Source organism: Geotrypetes seraphini, chromosome 14 (assembly GCF_902459505.1).
Source record: "Geotrypetes seraphini chromosome 14, aGeoSer1.1, whole genome shotgun sequence".
Lineage (NCBI taxonomy): Eukaryota > Metazoa > Chordata > Amphibia > Gymnophiona > Dermophiidae > Geotrypetes > Geotrypetes seraphini.
In genome coordinates this window covers 72,282,325-72,297,345 of record NC_047097.1, presented here as the reverse complement: position 1 = coordinate 72,297,345, position 15,021 = coordinate 72,282,325, and the positions used below count along the sequence as shown (strand labels likewise).

Here is a 15,021-nt window from a genome sequence, read left to right as displayed (position 1 = left end):
TTCCTGTACCACTTGGCTCAAACTCATTGACAACAGAAACTATTTCAGCAGTGGCAGAAAGATGGGACCTTAAAAAATCCAAGCAACACGTGGACATTTCTAGTTGCCAGGCTAATCTAGCACCTGGGATATTGTCAAGATAGCAGGAAACAAGATTAGATCAATGAAGTTATTCATGTGTATAATTGAAAAACACTACCATAAAATAAAATAAAATGCATTCACAACCCGTGTTGAGTCCAAAGTTGCATTTGTGGTTTGCATATTTCCCATATAAATATTTCTGAGAAATAAGTTCTTGGCAGAATCTTTTACACACAAAGCAGCTAATGTTTAAACAATGCATACAATAATAATGAAGAACAGATGAAAAGACATTTAACATAAAGTGAATTAGACTTATCTGCTAATTTCCTTTCTTGGATTCTGCCAGACCAGTCCAGACATACAGGTTTATTCTTCCCTACCAGCAGATGGAGATAGAACAAACTTTTTTGCTGATAAAATCCTCACTATTCAGTCTGAACAGCAGAGGATCTTTCCAGTATATTCCTGTTGAAGCTGAACTAATCTAGAAATTTTGGAAAACACAACCTTCAACCTTACTCCCTACCATTTATTTAGGGGTTGGTGCCCTCTCTCCCCCCTCAGCAAACCAGAGCAGTTACAGGAAGATTTCCCAGTCAGCAGAGGATTAGCCCCCCAAAAAATCATATTCCTATATTACCAACACAAAGGCCTTAGAAATATCCTGAAATTCAGGCTCTAAACCAGTCTTGACAGGTCCTTGTGATCTGGATTGGCCACTGCTGGAAGCAAGATATTAGGTTTCATGGACCTTTGGTCTATCCCAGTAAGGCAACGCTTATGTTCTTATGATCTTAAGGTAGCCAAACAGGTAGAAAATGTGATAACAAAAGCTAGAACCACATTCATCTTGCTTATCATGATGATGCCAGGGGCTGATCTCAAGCCCTGTCACTTCCCGCATCCTCCAACATGCTTGATACAAGGTGAGCGAGGGGACACCAATTTAGAAGTTGTTAGGAAGCACCTGAAACTCTAGTTCTGTGCTTGAGCAAGCTGGTAAAATTCTTTGGATCACTGATATGAAATGCCTTCTAAACATACGAGTGAACAAGGAGTGGAGTGTAGGAGGAGCCTAATGGTTATTGCAGTGGGCGGAGCACCTGGGTTCAGTTCCTACTATAGCTCCTTGTGACCCTTGGCAAGTTGCTTAATCTCCATTGCCCCAGGTACAGAACTTAAATTGTGAGCCCATTAGGGATAGAAAAAAGTACCTGCATATAGTACATTTAAACCACTTTGGCTGTATAGAAAGGCGGTATATCAAATCCAATATATCCCTACAAAAATGTCAGTAATGTGAACCTTCCAGTTTTAAACAATCAAATATTTCTACCTTTGTAACCTTGTCAAGATGTACATCCTCCAGGTCTTCCATGATAAACTCTATGACTTTGATGTGTCCTCTCTGAGCAGCACAATGCAGCAAGTTGAAGCCATTCTGAAAGAGAGCACGTCTTACTCCTGGAGCACCAGAACCAGTCCACTGTGTAAATTCCTTTTTGTGCATGGAATCCTACCCACTTCCAAATGAACAGCAAGCTGAAAACTCTAGGAACTACATCAATTCTTGGAACGAGACTAAATCAGTTTCCCATACAGATAGTTAAATATGCAAATGCTTCTAAAACAGGAAGAAAAGACCTCAGACATCCTACTTATTATTTTCATAGGTACTGAGCCCTTTGGGACAGAGAGGGAAATTACTTAAAGTACCTGATTAGATTTTTGGCTATTGTATAAGTCTAGCTTTTGTTTCTTGTATAACGCTTCGAAGCCAGTGTGATTTAGCGGTATATAAACTCTGCATTAAATTAAATTATTATCAGCTAATATCTGTCAGCAGCAGTGCAAATCAGACAATACTCGCCGTGAGAGCTGTTCACACTGTAAATATAAATGAGGCAATGGTAAATAAGATACAGGACCAGGATGGGACGTCAGAGGGGCGCAGAGGCTGGTGTGAACAGGCGATGGAGGATGCTGCTCGTAACGGTGAACTTTTGGGTTTGTTTTTGGTTTGTTTGTTTTTTTTTGCAAATGGCCCCCTGCTTGAAAAATAGTGAAAAATTCCTGGTCTAACCATTAAACCAGGAACAAGGTTGCATATGATTTACAAAGGTTTGGCAACACTGTCAGGTCTCACATTTCTTGCTTGCTGTATATACAGTACATAAACACCTCCAATACCATTCTTCCCAGACAACTGAGTTTAAGTCTCACCTTGTTCTTACAGTTGATTTTGGCACCTGCATTCACAAGGATCTGAAGAATACGCACATGGCCAAACCAGGCAGCAAGAAGAAGTGCATTCATACCAAACTAAGATGAAAGAAAATATCACAAAGATTATTAGAAAATTTTGAATTGCTACAGGGAAATGTACAGCATCATATGTTATCATCGTCTACTGATAACACCAAACATGCAACAGCTCTGGAGGGTTCTGTTAAATGCACAACCCTCCTCCTCTTTCCAGGTTCAGTGGCTTGGGTAGTAGCCAGACACACTTTTTCCTATTAGTTAACTATAAATTGTTAGGGAGGACAGAGCCAAGAGTTGTCCCCTAGCAGTAGCAGTAGAATAGCCGAGGATCTGGAGTAGAGAATGACATGGACAAGCTTTTCCCCATTGCCATGGGAACTCATTTTCCCATCCTGGTGAGTTCTTTTCCTGTCCCTGTCCCATTCCTGCAAGCTCTATCCTCATCTGCACAAGCCTCAAACACTTTAAAAATCATAAATCATAAGCCCCTTCCCTTATGCCCACCTTTTCAATATAGCCTTCAATCCATAACCCCATTCCCCACTACTCACCAACCCAGCAAGCAGATTAACCATTCCCCCTAACTGTATCCATGACATACTGTTTGTCTGCCTTGTCTTTTTAGATTGTAAGCTCTTTGGAGCAGGGACTGTCTTCTTTGTGACTCTGTACAGCGCTGCATACATCTGGTAGCGCTATAGAAATAAGAAGTAGTGGCTAATGCCAGAAGTGGCAGTAGGTATCATAAAGTGCCTATGTAGGTGCAAGTCACGGCAAAGATAGGCACCATAAATCTAGGCCTTGAAAACCCTAGTCCAGGGGGTAGGCAATTCCGGTCTTCGAGAGACAGAGCCAGGTTAGGTTTTCAGGATATCCACATTGAATATGTATGAGATGGATTTTCATGCACTGCCTCCTTGAGATGCAAAAATGGATATCCTGAAAACCTGACCTAGTTCCGGCTCTCGAGGACCGGAATTGCCTACCCCTGCCCTAGCTTACATTTCCAGCACCATGATTCTCTAAACAGTGCCATCGCATCATTAATACATGATCAGCGGTCGCTGATATCGGTGCCATTTAGATAAAGGCTGAGCACTTCAATACAAAGCAGAACCCACATGTCCTCTGCTTTCATTTTACACACCTTTTATAGAATTAGGTCATGTGTAAAAGTAAGTGCAATGGCATCAAATGTGTACTTTTACTAAAGGCATTGCTAGGTTGGCAACAGAGTCAGAAAGTATGCAAATTAATGTAAAATATGATAACACTAACAAATCAATAAAGATGGTTTAAAAAAAACCCCAAATCAGGCTTTTTGGCCTTGTGCTGGTTAAGCCCTTTTTAGCGTTTCAGTCCTCCGTACACTTATTTGTGCCTTTTAAATACTGCATCTGGATTACTCTTTATGCTGGAATTGCCAAAAATCAGTTTAAAAGATTGCAAGTCTTGCAAAACATTGCACATAACAACACATCTCCTCCTTATAAAGTTACATCGGCTTCTGGTTCATGGCAGGATTTTATTTCAGGTTCTATGCTTAAACCCATAAAGTTGTTCACACTGCAATTTTGAATTATTTGGTTTTATTAATGGTGTCCTACATCCCAAACCAGATCACTAGATTCTCATGCATTTGAACTTCCTCTTCTAGTCTAGGCATACTATGAATCAACTCAGCATTCTGCCTTTGGATGAACCTCCCCTTCCCACCCTCCCCAATGTATTCATGGAAAATTGTCCATCCAATCTGTCCATCCACTATCTCCTCCTCTCCCTAAGAGATCCCATGTGTCTGTTCCATGCTTTCTTGAATTCAGACACAGTCTTTGTCTCTACCACCTCTACCGGGAGACTGTTCCACACATCTACCACCCTTTCTGTAAAAAAATATTTTTTCTTTTTTTTTTATTCCATTACTAGTTAATGACTAGACTGCTTTTAAATTGGTTTATAGTGCCCATCTCAACTCCTCTCTACAACCAACAACTTGTCCTCTAGGGCCCAGATGCACTAAATTCAACTGGTTTAGCGTTGAAGTAATTTACCAATCGATGCACACAATGGTTCACTACGGGCTTTTCCATGCATTCATTGCAGCCTCCAACTCTGCTATGCAAACAAGCTCATTATTATTAAAATAAGGTCCTTAATATTACATTACATTACATTAGGGATTTCTATTCCGCCATTACCTTGCGGTTCAAGGCGGATTACAAAAGGTTAATTTAAAAAAGACAGAATTACAATGATTAGCTAGAGAGGTAAGTTGTAGATCTTAAGAGCATTTAGAGGTCGTGTTGTTATTGCTGTTTCAGGAATTTCTTGAAAAGTGTGGTTTTTATTTCTTTTCTGAATGTCCTATAGTCTGGGGTGGTCATCAGAAGGTTGGAGATCTGGTTGTCCAGTCTTGCGGCTTGAGTGGCTAGGAGGCCGTCGTGTAGTTTTGTTCTTTTTACTTCTTTGATTGGGGGGGGTATGAATGGTGAGTGCGTTTTTCTGTGTCTGGTACTGGGTGCTTGGATGAGGCGATTGTTCAGGTATGATGGGCTGTCTCCGTGTAGGGTTTTAAATAATATGCAGTAGAATTTGAATTGGATTCTTTCTTGGATTGGGAGCCAGTGTGAGTTGACGAAGGCTTCAGTGATGTGGTCATGTTTTTTCAATGAGTAGATGAGTCTCAAAGCTGTATTTTGGATTGTTTGGAGTTGTCTTATCGTGGTTGCAGGACATGGAAGGAAGAGTATGTTACAGTAGTCCAATATACCTAGTATTAGGGATTGTACTATAAGTTGGAATTGTGTTCTTTCAAAGAATTTTCGGACTTGTCTCAGGTTTCTCATGATTGCGAATGATTTTTGAATTGTTTTATTTATTTGCGGTTGCATTGTGCAGCATCTGTCTATGGTCATGCCTAGTAGTTAAAATGAGCACTCTGACCGATGCCCTAACATCCCTTAAGCATGCACAAAATCTAGCGCTGACCTCTAATGACCCAAAATTACCGATTTTAGTGCATCCAGGCCTCAGTTCTCTGAAAATACTAATCTGATATTTTGAGCTTTCAAACTCATTCAGGATATAGTTTATCCACATTTTCTCACTGCATGCCAAATTTAATCCATCTTTGTCCCTCTTTATAAGAGCTAGTTTGCAGAGAGGCCAAGACTAAGATGCTACTTTGATATCCTATATTAAGGAACTCAAACAATCTACTTAAATAAACCCCCCAAGTGTAATATATAGCCACAAGTATAAAAAGCAACAGCAGATAGATAGGTACACTGTCCTCATCGTCCATAGCTGCGTCGTGTTCCAGAAGCAACTTGACCGCCTGCTCGTGTCCAGCTCCAGCAGCCCAGTGCAATCCGGTCCTGTCTGTCTGAAACAGAAAGAAAGAATGCATTACCTTCATTCTCCTCCAGGACATTCACAGGCCACGATGCAATAAAGCTTTCCATGGCAGTAAGACTCATTAAAGCAATCGTACTATCACGGAAAGCATTACAAGGAGAACATATGAATAGCCTTACTGGGTCAGATCAATGGTCCATCAAGCCCAGTAGCCCGTTCTCACGGTGGACAATCCAGATCCCTAGTACCTGGCCAAAACCCAAAGAGTAGCAACATTCCATGATACAGATCCAGGGCAAGCAGTGGCTTCCCCCATATCTTTCTCAATAACAGACTTTTCCTCCAGGAATTTCTTTTCTTTCTTAAAACCAGCTACACTATCCGCTTTTACCACAAACTCTGGTAACGCGTTCTAGAGCTTAACTATTCTCTGAGTGAAAAAAATTTCCTCCTATTTGTTTTAAAAGTATTTCCCTATAACTTCATCGAGGGTCCCCTAGTCTTTGTAATTTTTGACAGAGTGAAAATTGATCCACTTGTACCCGTTCTATTCCACTCAAGATTTTGTAGACTTCGATAATCTCTCTCTCTCTTTTCCAAGCTGAAGAGCCCTAACCTTTTTAGACTTTCCTCATATGAGAGCCATTCCATTAGTATTCTAATCAAATCTAATGAACTCTCTTTGTGATGCACTATACTCAGCATCCCTCCTGAACTGAATAATTGGTGCAGAAAATTTCCAGCAGTTCTGGAGCTGCTGTGCATGTGTTGTGTCAGCACACAACACACACAGCAGCTGCTTCCATTAAAACAAAAATAATAAATAAAACTAAACTATACGAAAATAAAATAAGCTGACCTTCCTTCCACCCCCCCAGGCCACGAGTTTGAGACCACTGGCTTAGAGGGTACTTGGCTTGAAAAGGTTTAGAAACACTGGGTGCTTCTCAACATTCATTTCTACCAGAACACCTGGCCTTGGTCACACATGCAGAACACAGATAAATGGTATGAAAATACAGGACCACAAACTAAATGAAACCCTAAGATGCCAGACTCCATGGAGTACACCACCAGAGAAATAGAAACAAATGCATTAACCAAAAACTGGACTTAGAGATATTTGGAGCATTGAGATTAAGCATCAAATTAATGTGTCTCAATGGCCAAGTGTTTGGTCTTGGAGGATGAAATGTCTATGAGACAAACATGGTTTTTCCTGTTGCATAGAGCACTCTGGATCCCTGTTCATTTAGAAAAATTGGATTGCTCCAAGTCTAATAGATGTTGGCATTGTCATCTCGAGGCTGGAACTTTAGATCATTTATTGTTTTATTGTCCATTTATTAAAGCTTTTTGGCAGTCGATTTGGGATCAAATAAATTGTATGCTAGAAAATCATGTAGCATTGTCATATGACACAATTTATTTGGCATGTCTACGAGAGCTAAATGTCAAATATCTTCTAATAATAACAAACTTTTAATGATTTTAACAGGAGTTGCCATTCAACAAATAACATATAATTGGAAAGATTGTAAAAGATTAAATTATTGTTTTTGGTGGAACTCAGTGTGTCACATGTATAAAATGGAAAGAACGTTAGCAGTTCAAAAAGGTTATTTTAATAAATTTAAGGATGTGTGGGGGCCATTAATAAATTATTATAATGAATAATTAGCATTTTTCCCTACTTACTATACATGTTGTTTGGGGGTGGGGGGTGGGTTTTTTGAATTTCACTAATAAAATATAGAACGAATGATATAAGTTATTATATTATGTGGTATATATTTGTTTAATACGATTTTGGGGGGAGGGTTGGGGTTAAATCTTCTTTTTGAGAGAAGTTGTAGATTTTCAAGTGAAGTTGTATATTAACAGTTGATTTTTCTGTACACTTGTCGTAAAATTTAAAATGAATAAAGATTTATAATAAAAAAAAAAAATGCATTTCTTCCTGAACAGTGTAAAATAAGACAGCTGATGTAAATTCTCAAAACTGCCATATTTCAATCACTAAATTGAAAATAATATCATTTTTTCTACCTTTGTTGTCTGCTGATTTTATTTTCTAATCATCTCTTCCCAGTCTCTGGTTGATCTTCATTCACTTTGGGCCGGATTCTGTAACTGGCGCCAAAGTCGGGGGCCACCTTAAAAGCGGCCGCCAATCGCCTGACAATCATTCGAGGACACCAGTTACAGAATTGCATGTATTCAGTCAAGACAGGAGGCTGAAATGTAGGCCCAGAAAACCCTGGCCTACATTTCAGCCGCTTATCTTTGCCGCTAGAAAGCAGCAGCTGATCGCGGCAAGAGAATTCCCCCCATCTCATCAGCTGAGCGGAAGGGACTCCTCAAAGCCACGATTCTGTAACTGGCGTCCAAGTTGGACTGCCTATCAATCATTCGAGGGCACCGGTTACAGAATCGCAGCTTTGGGGAGTCCTTATCACTTGGCTTATGGGGGGGGGAATTCCCCTGCCGCAATCAGCTGAGCAAGATGCCACAGACAGAGACCCCCCCAACCAGCAGGAGGGATGCCTTCTCCCTCCAGCCAGCCAGCCCATCTCTTTAGAATGGTAAGCTGGCACTGTATTTTCACTCTGCCATGATCCCGCACCTTCTCTGACATAATATCCTGTTTGGATTGGAATGTACCACAGCATAGGAAAGTGCAATGGAGGCTGCAGGCTGACTATTAGATATGCACCAGCGCCGGCAATCCTCTACAGACAGTAATTAACTTCTAAAGTTAGACCGGGAAGGCCAGGGGGATGACAGACAAAGGTGGAAACAAGAGGGAAGCATACAAGCCTATGGGGGAGGGGCTAAAACTACAAGGCCGAGGGCAACTGCCTTGTTTGCCCTCCTAATTCCAGTCCTGCAGTCACTTGATGTTCACAAAATATTGGGGGTGCTCGGGCACCCACAGAGCTGGCATCTATGCCAGGCTGCATAGGAAAACTGACCTACCACCTGCTGAAGACTGTGAAATTGAGAAATACTGATTAGCTGAGGCTGTATATGATTCTTAATGAATTACATCATAACTCATTAGTCCTGTCTCCACCTGCTGGCAGGAGAACATAACCTAAGCACCTGGACTGGCCTGGTGGGACGATAAGGAACAAGCACTGCACATCAAATTCTCAATCTTTGTTCATTGTTTTCAGCATGCTATATCTAAATCCTTGTGGCGTTTATTGCATGCAGCACAAAAGGAAGTGGGAACAGACAATGAACACTCCACTGAAGATCACTGATGTAAGACCAACTTATTTCACAAAAGGGCACAAGCAGAAACTGTGGACCCGACACAGCACTGTGTTTCGGCATCTGAGGAATGCCTGCATCAGGGTTCACTGTGGCGTATATGTTCACAGATGACAGGTCTGGGATAAAACAAAGCTCGGTCCAACTAACATGCCAGAGTAACCAAAATCACTGAAAAGCTATGGAAGCACATTACCAGTGATAATGGTACACAATCACATGAAGGATCCTTTGTGATTCTGAAGGTGCACACAGAGCTACTGCTTCTGCAGAATTTCTATTTGTTATCACAGCCTACCAACAAGCCAGTTTTCTCGCAGGCCAGTACATGATGCTTATTTCTCAGGAAACCATTTCACAGCCACACAAATCTTTACATAGGCTGTACCCATGCAAGTCTGTAGCTAATGCAACCAGAATAAGATTCAAAAGAAGAATGCTTTACCTACATTGTTTTTGGCCCGGATGTCAACTCCTCTACGGATCAGCTGCAGCATTTTCTCAATATCATTAGATCTGGCAGCATCATGGAACTCCTTTTCAGAACGCAGCACTGGCATGAAATAACAGGAGGCAATATTTAGGAAGCAACAAAATCCTGTTCCAGAAATATGTTTATGTTTATTAAAAACTTTATATACCGCATAATGGCCTACAAGGATCCAAGCAGTTTAACAATGCATAAATCACATTCATCAAGAAAAGAACTATTATGAATTTAATTGTAATGAATGTCTTTTTGTATCATATTATTGTTTATTTATTTGATTCCTTCAATAAAATGGTATAGCGTAAAATACGGAGGGGGGGGGTCGGAAATTGAGGGAACACATTGAGAGATTTAAAAATTTATTTTGAAGGAATGATAAACATTTATTAAAAATCTTTATTCATTTTCAAAAATTACAAGTGTACAACATTAATTCAGAAATACCTTAATTCATCACTTGACATTCTTATTTGTATTATTCCAAATAAATAATTATATAAGAAACCCACCCCTCCCACCTATATACTAATAAATAACAACTATCAATATATTATCCGTCATATTCCCACCCCTCCTTATCTTATCCAATATTCTGGTGTTTAAGATGTCTGATCACTAGAATAAATCATCAATGGCCCCCAAATCTTTTTAAACTTATGATGATTCCCTTGTTGCATAGTAAGCTCCCTTTCCATTTTATAAATATGGCATACTGAATTCCACCAAAAAGTATAATTTAGTTTAGTATAATCTTTCCAATTCCCTGTAATCTGCTGAATGGCAACCCCTGTTAATATTAATAGAAGTTTTTGTATATAAGGATCCCAGATTTTTAAAAATAATCGTGTTCTTTTAGGAAATTTACAAACCTCAAATAAAATTAAACGATGGAATTGATTCCTCCAATGCCAATAATTTGGAGGATCTTTTTGTAACCAATATTGTAATATGCATTTACGACCTATCATACATTCTTTTTGAAAAAGAATACATCTTTCATGTTCAAAAACCCCACAAGCTGCTGCCTTACCAAACAACACACCTTTTGGAGATTCAATCAATTGACAATTCCATAATGATCCTAAAAATAATAGGATGGCAGACCAGAAAGATTTAACCAGATGACATTTCCAAAATGCATGAGATAAAGTATTGGAATCCTTCTCACATTTGATACAAATAGAAGAATTAACTAATCCTGCATGAAATGCTTGTACTTGTGAAAAATATGCCCTATGTAAAACTCTATATGTACATTCTCTCCAAATATATCCTGTAATAATTTTTGGCAAACGATGAATAGCTTGACTGAAATCTTGAAGTGATCATTGAATTCCCATTTCATCACACCACTTTTGTATAATATTGTCATATGTTCTATCTGGAATCAAACTCCACCACAATTTATGTAATAAAGATACCGAAATAGGAATATCATTAATTGGTTTAAAAAAAATTAAAATCCTTTCGTGTACCCCCCTCTTATGATTTGACTTACATAATGTTGTACTTGCATATATCCATACAATGCCCCTGGACCCCTTCAATATTAATCACTCAAACTGGCCAACAAATGATTTTAATTTCCAGGACAATGCTTTAGTATTTCTAAACATGTCAGAGGTTAGACCTCCCTCCTGTTGTTGAGCATCTCCCTCCCCACCTCTCTCTGACTCCATCATACAGCCTTCCCCTCCCCCCCCCAGCTTCTCATTTTGCTCCCCACTCATTGGATCCTCCACCAGACCTGTTGCTTCCCCCGGTGTTAATGGCAGCAGGAGCAACAACAGGCAAAACAAGGCAGATGCAAGGAATATTGCACGATGTGTGCCATTACCAGCTCTGCCAATCTCTCACCTCTGAAAGAGGGTGAGACTGACAGAGCCAAGAGTAGCTCGCATATGTCCCACTAGTATCAAACTTTTATTTCCTGTTGCTATCACCACTGCTATGCAAACCCAGGGAAACAACTGGCAAGTGACGGAGGGAGCAGGAGAGGAGGAGAAAAAGGAGAATGACAGGGCAATGCTAAATGATGGTGGGGAGACATAGGATGATGCTGGATGTTTGGAGGAAGAAGAGAGACAGTCTCATCACCATTCATTTTAGTATCCTGTGCACTAGCATCTAATGCAAAGTTTTGTGCAGAGTAAACTTCCATAACCACATTACCATTTGTGTTAGATCTCTGCGCCAGCCCCTCTGCGATGAATCTGGTTTCTGAAGCTATAGAAGGATACTTCCAGATTTGAAAATATGGGGGCTTTTTTTTTTTTTAGCTAAGATATACCCTACTTGCACCTTTTCTATCAGAAAATCTGTGCTATTGGAAAAAGAAAGCAACTATTTTCTACCCCTTCCATGTCACCCATAATTACACAAAGAGCTTTATCTTATCTCCTTCAGTCATCTCAGCAAGCTGAGAGGCCTAACCTGTGTTACCATTCCTCATCCCTTTTAGCACTTTGGTTACCCTTCACTATAAGTGTTCCATCATTAGGAATATTCTTCCCCTTATACACTGGTATATCACTTTGCATTTGTCTAAAGTAAATGGCAGATGAGCCAGATGTTCAGTCTCACAATTCTTCACCATCTGCCCATGGATTTAACATCCTCCGATGGCTGTTACTTGCTAATCTGTTTATTCCGCTGTTTCCAAGTCATTTGAAACAAGAACCAATCAAGCACTGACAGAAGCCACCATCAGAGTCGCTCACTGGCTATCTTGCAAACTAGTTCTCACTTTTTCACATCCAGAGTCCGTCTCCCAAAAGGCAGTGGTTAATAAACCTGTCCTGGGGGACCCCCAGCCAGTTGGATTTTCAAGACATCCCTGATGAATATGCATGAGCGAGATTTGCCTGTAAAATAGGAAGAGGGTATGCAAATTTCTCTTGTGCATATTCATTAGGGATATCTTGAAAACCCAAGGACTAGTTGAAGAACCACTGCCAAAGGTAGCCTAGCTCTGGGGGTGCTTAGGTTGGGCCCCCTCAATGGCTGTGTCCAGGAAGAGGTCATTTTGAGAAAAGTTGGCTCCTGTGGCCCCCAGCCATCACTTAGGGCAGGGGTGTCAAAGTCCCTCCTCGAGGGCCGCAATCCAATGAATATGCATGAGATCTATTTGCATGCACTGCTTTCAATGTATGCTAATAGATCTCATGCATATTCATTGGGGAAATCCTGAAAACCCGACTGGAGGGACTTTGACACCCCTGACTTAGGGCGTCTTTTACTAAAGATTAACGCGTGCTAATTGCCCCAGGACCCCGTTTCCCCACCTCCTCCCCCCCCCCCCCCCCCACTGACTCAGGTGCAGAGCTCCAGCTGGCGTTACCAGCACGCGCTATGCTGCCTTAGCGCGCTTAATGCAACCGCAGGGTCCCCGGCTTCCATTGGCGGGGCTTCCCGGGAGCGGCCACTTACGAATCTCATCCTCTGACACCAGCTCATCTTCCTCCATCCCCTCGGCGGTGACAGGGCGGGCGGGCGGGCGCGCATGCGTGAGAGAGGCAGGCGTCTCGGAGCGATCGCGCGCGCAGCGGGCGGGGCCTGAGAGGGCGAGGGCGAGGGCGAGGGCGAGGGGCGGCGCGCTGGCAGTTGAGAGAGAAGCGCGAGAGGCGTGTTTGGGTGTGTGCGCGTGAGAGAGAGAGAGGCGGGCGTCTTGGTGCGATCGGGCGGGGCCTGACAGTGAGAGGGCGAGGGGCGTGGCCCTGAGTATGCGCGCGGCGCGCTGGCAGTTGAGAGAGAAGCGCGAGAGGCGTGTTTGGGTGTGTGCGCGTGAGAGAGAGAGAGGCGGGCGTCTCGGTGCGATCGGGCGGGGCCTGACAGTGAGAGGGCGAGGGGCGTGGCCCTGAGTATGCGCGCGGCGCGCTGGCAGTTGAGAGAGAAGCGCGAAAAGCGTGTGTGGGTGCGCGCGGGCCTTTGCTCGCTCCCCGGTGGAAGGTTGGCTTCCGGGAAGAAGAGAGCTACGGTGCTGCCAGTGACTTGAAATGCAATTAGAGCTTAAAAAGAGCAAGTCATCTGCAGACCAAGTTGCAATGTTTCTGTCCAGTTATAAAGCTGCATGGCCAGGCCTCATATTTGGGGGGGGGGGGTGGGGGAAAATTTTGCCATACGCACACCCCTGAGCCTGATAGGGGTCCCAAAACCCCACCAGCATTTTCAGTGGGCTCTATCTTGGTGATCCGCCACCTTCGCACCAGGCAGGCGAGTGACCAGGTGATCCTAATAATCAAATCACCAACTATAACCGCTGTCCTAACTTTTCCCTCCTGGAGACACATCCTGGGTGCGAGAGGATATTGCATCCCCTGGTGGGTGGGTCCTAGCTACAGGATTATTTCCTACTTCACCAGGAGACCTCTCTCCTCCAAGGCAGCACAGGGGCTACCAGGCTGGAGGTGGGACTTCTCTACAACATCCCTGTACTTCTCTGTCTCCCTCAGCTCCTCCAAGTCTTCTACTCTCCCCTCAAGGGAACGGACTCATTCTCTGAGAGCTAGGAGCTCTTTGCAGCGAGCACACACATATAACTTCTTGCCCACCGGGAGAAAATCATACATGAGACACTCAATGCAAAAGACTGGATAGCAACCCTCTTTCTGCTGGACTACTGTCTGCATCTTGTTATTGAGCTAATTCATTAACCTTATTAAGCTACTAGGAATATATTAGACACATGTAGAGAACCTTAGGATTTTATTAAAAGTTTGTTCTTTTAAGATCTAAACTGTCTTTAGAAGGGAACCTACAATTGAGCTTTTCTCCCCAAACCTATCAAAGCTCAGAGCAAAATAATGTTTACTTACCCCAAAATATGTCTTCTCTTCCTCTCAGAAAGAGAATGTCCTCTTCCCTCTTTCTCTCTTCTCAGAAATAACATGTACACCTTATCCCACCAATCATAAGCCTACCCAATGGAGCCCACTTCAACACTGAAAAATCATCTAAAGTTCTGGGAGTTCAACTAGACAACGCATTGAACTTAGAAACATATGTAAGAACTTAGGAAATCCTTTGCCACACTTCATAAGCTGAGACAAGTCAGAGCACTCTTCTTCCAACAACACTTTAGAATATTAATCAACCATTTTATCCCTACTAGACTACTGTAATACGATACTGTTGGGTATCTTAGTGAAATCTATGAAAAAACTCCAACTAAAACTAAATACTGCAGTAAGACTCATATTCTATAAATAAAGATTTGACCATGCCATCCCCGCTTCTCAAAGAGCTACACTGGCTCCCAATAGAAAAAAGAATTGACTTCAAATTATACTGCATAGCATTCAAAACCCTGTACGAGTACGGTGGTACTCCCGATAACTTCCCAAGATTAACAGAAATACTAGGCAGAACACTAAAGCACCACAATTCCAACAAACTAACTCTCCTACCCATCTATGAAAGGTATAAAATACACTAAACCCCACTGCAAATCTTTTACCCACCAGATTGGTAAAACTTGGAATTCACTTCCCACAGAGATTCAAACTATCAACAATCTCACCAGATTCTGAAAAGATACATTTAAA

At 41.9% G+C, this 15,021-nt stretch overlaps 1 protein-coding gene across 4 annotated transcripts in view; it reads right to left on the bottom strand.

Moving 5' to 3' along the window:
* Positions 1–13,107, bottom strand: part of ANKDD1A (ankyrin repeat and death domain containing 1A) — a 37,536-nt gene extending 24,429 nt beyond the window's left edge. Inside the window, exons 1-5 of one of the 4 annotated variants that reach the window (XM_033919442.1) lie at positions 12,908–13,107; positions 9,434–9,541; positions 5,639–5,733; positions 2,311–2,409; positions 1,424–1,528 (exon numbers count right to left, since the gene is read on the bottom strand). In XM_033919442.1, coding sequence (XP_033775333.1) covers positions 1,424–1,528; positions 2,311–2,409; positions 5,639–5,733; positions 9,434–9,541; positions 12,908–12,944 — 444 coding nt within the window. In that variant the 5' untranslated portion in view covers positions 12,945–13,107. Of the gene's footprint in view, positions 1–1,423; positions 1,529–2,310; positions 2,410–5,638; positions 5,738–9,433; positions 9,542–12,907 lie in introns of those variants that run through there. The other 3 variants (XM_033919441.1, XM_033919443.1, XM_033919444.1) reach the window with 3 other exon arrangements.
* Between the last annotated feature and the right edge of the window lie 1,914 nt (positions 13,108–15,021).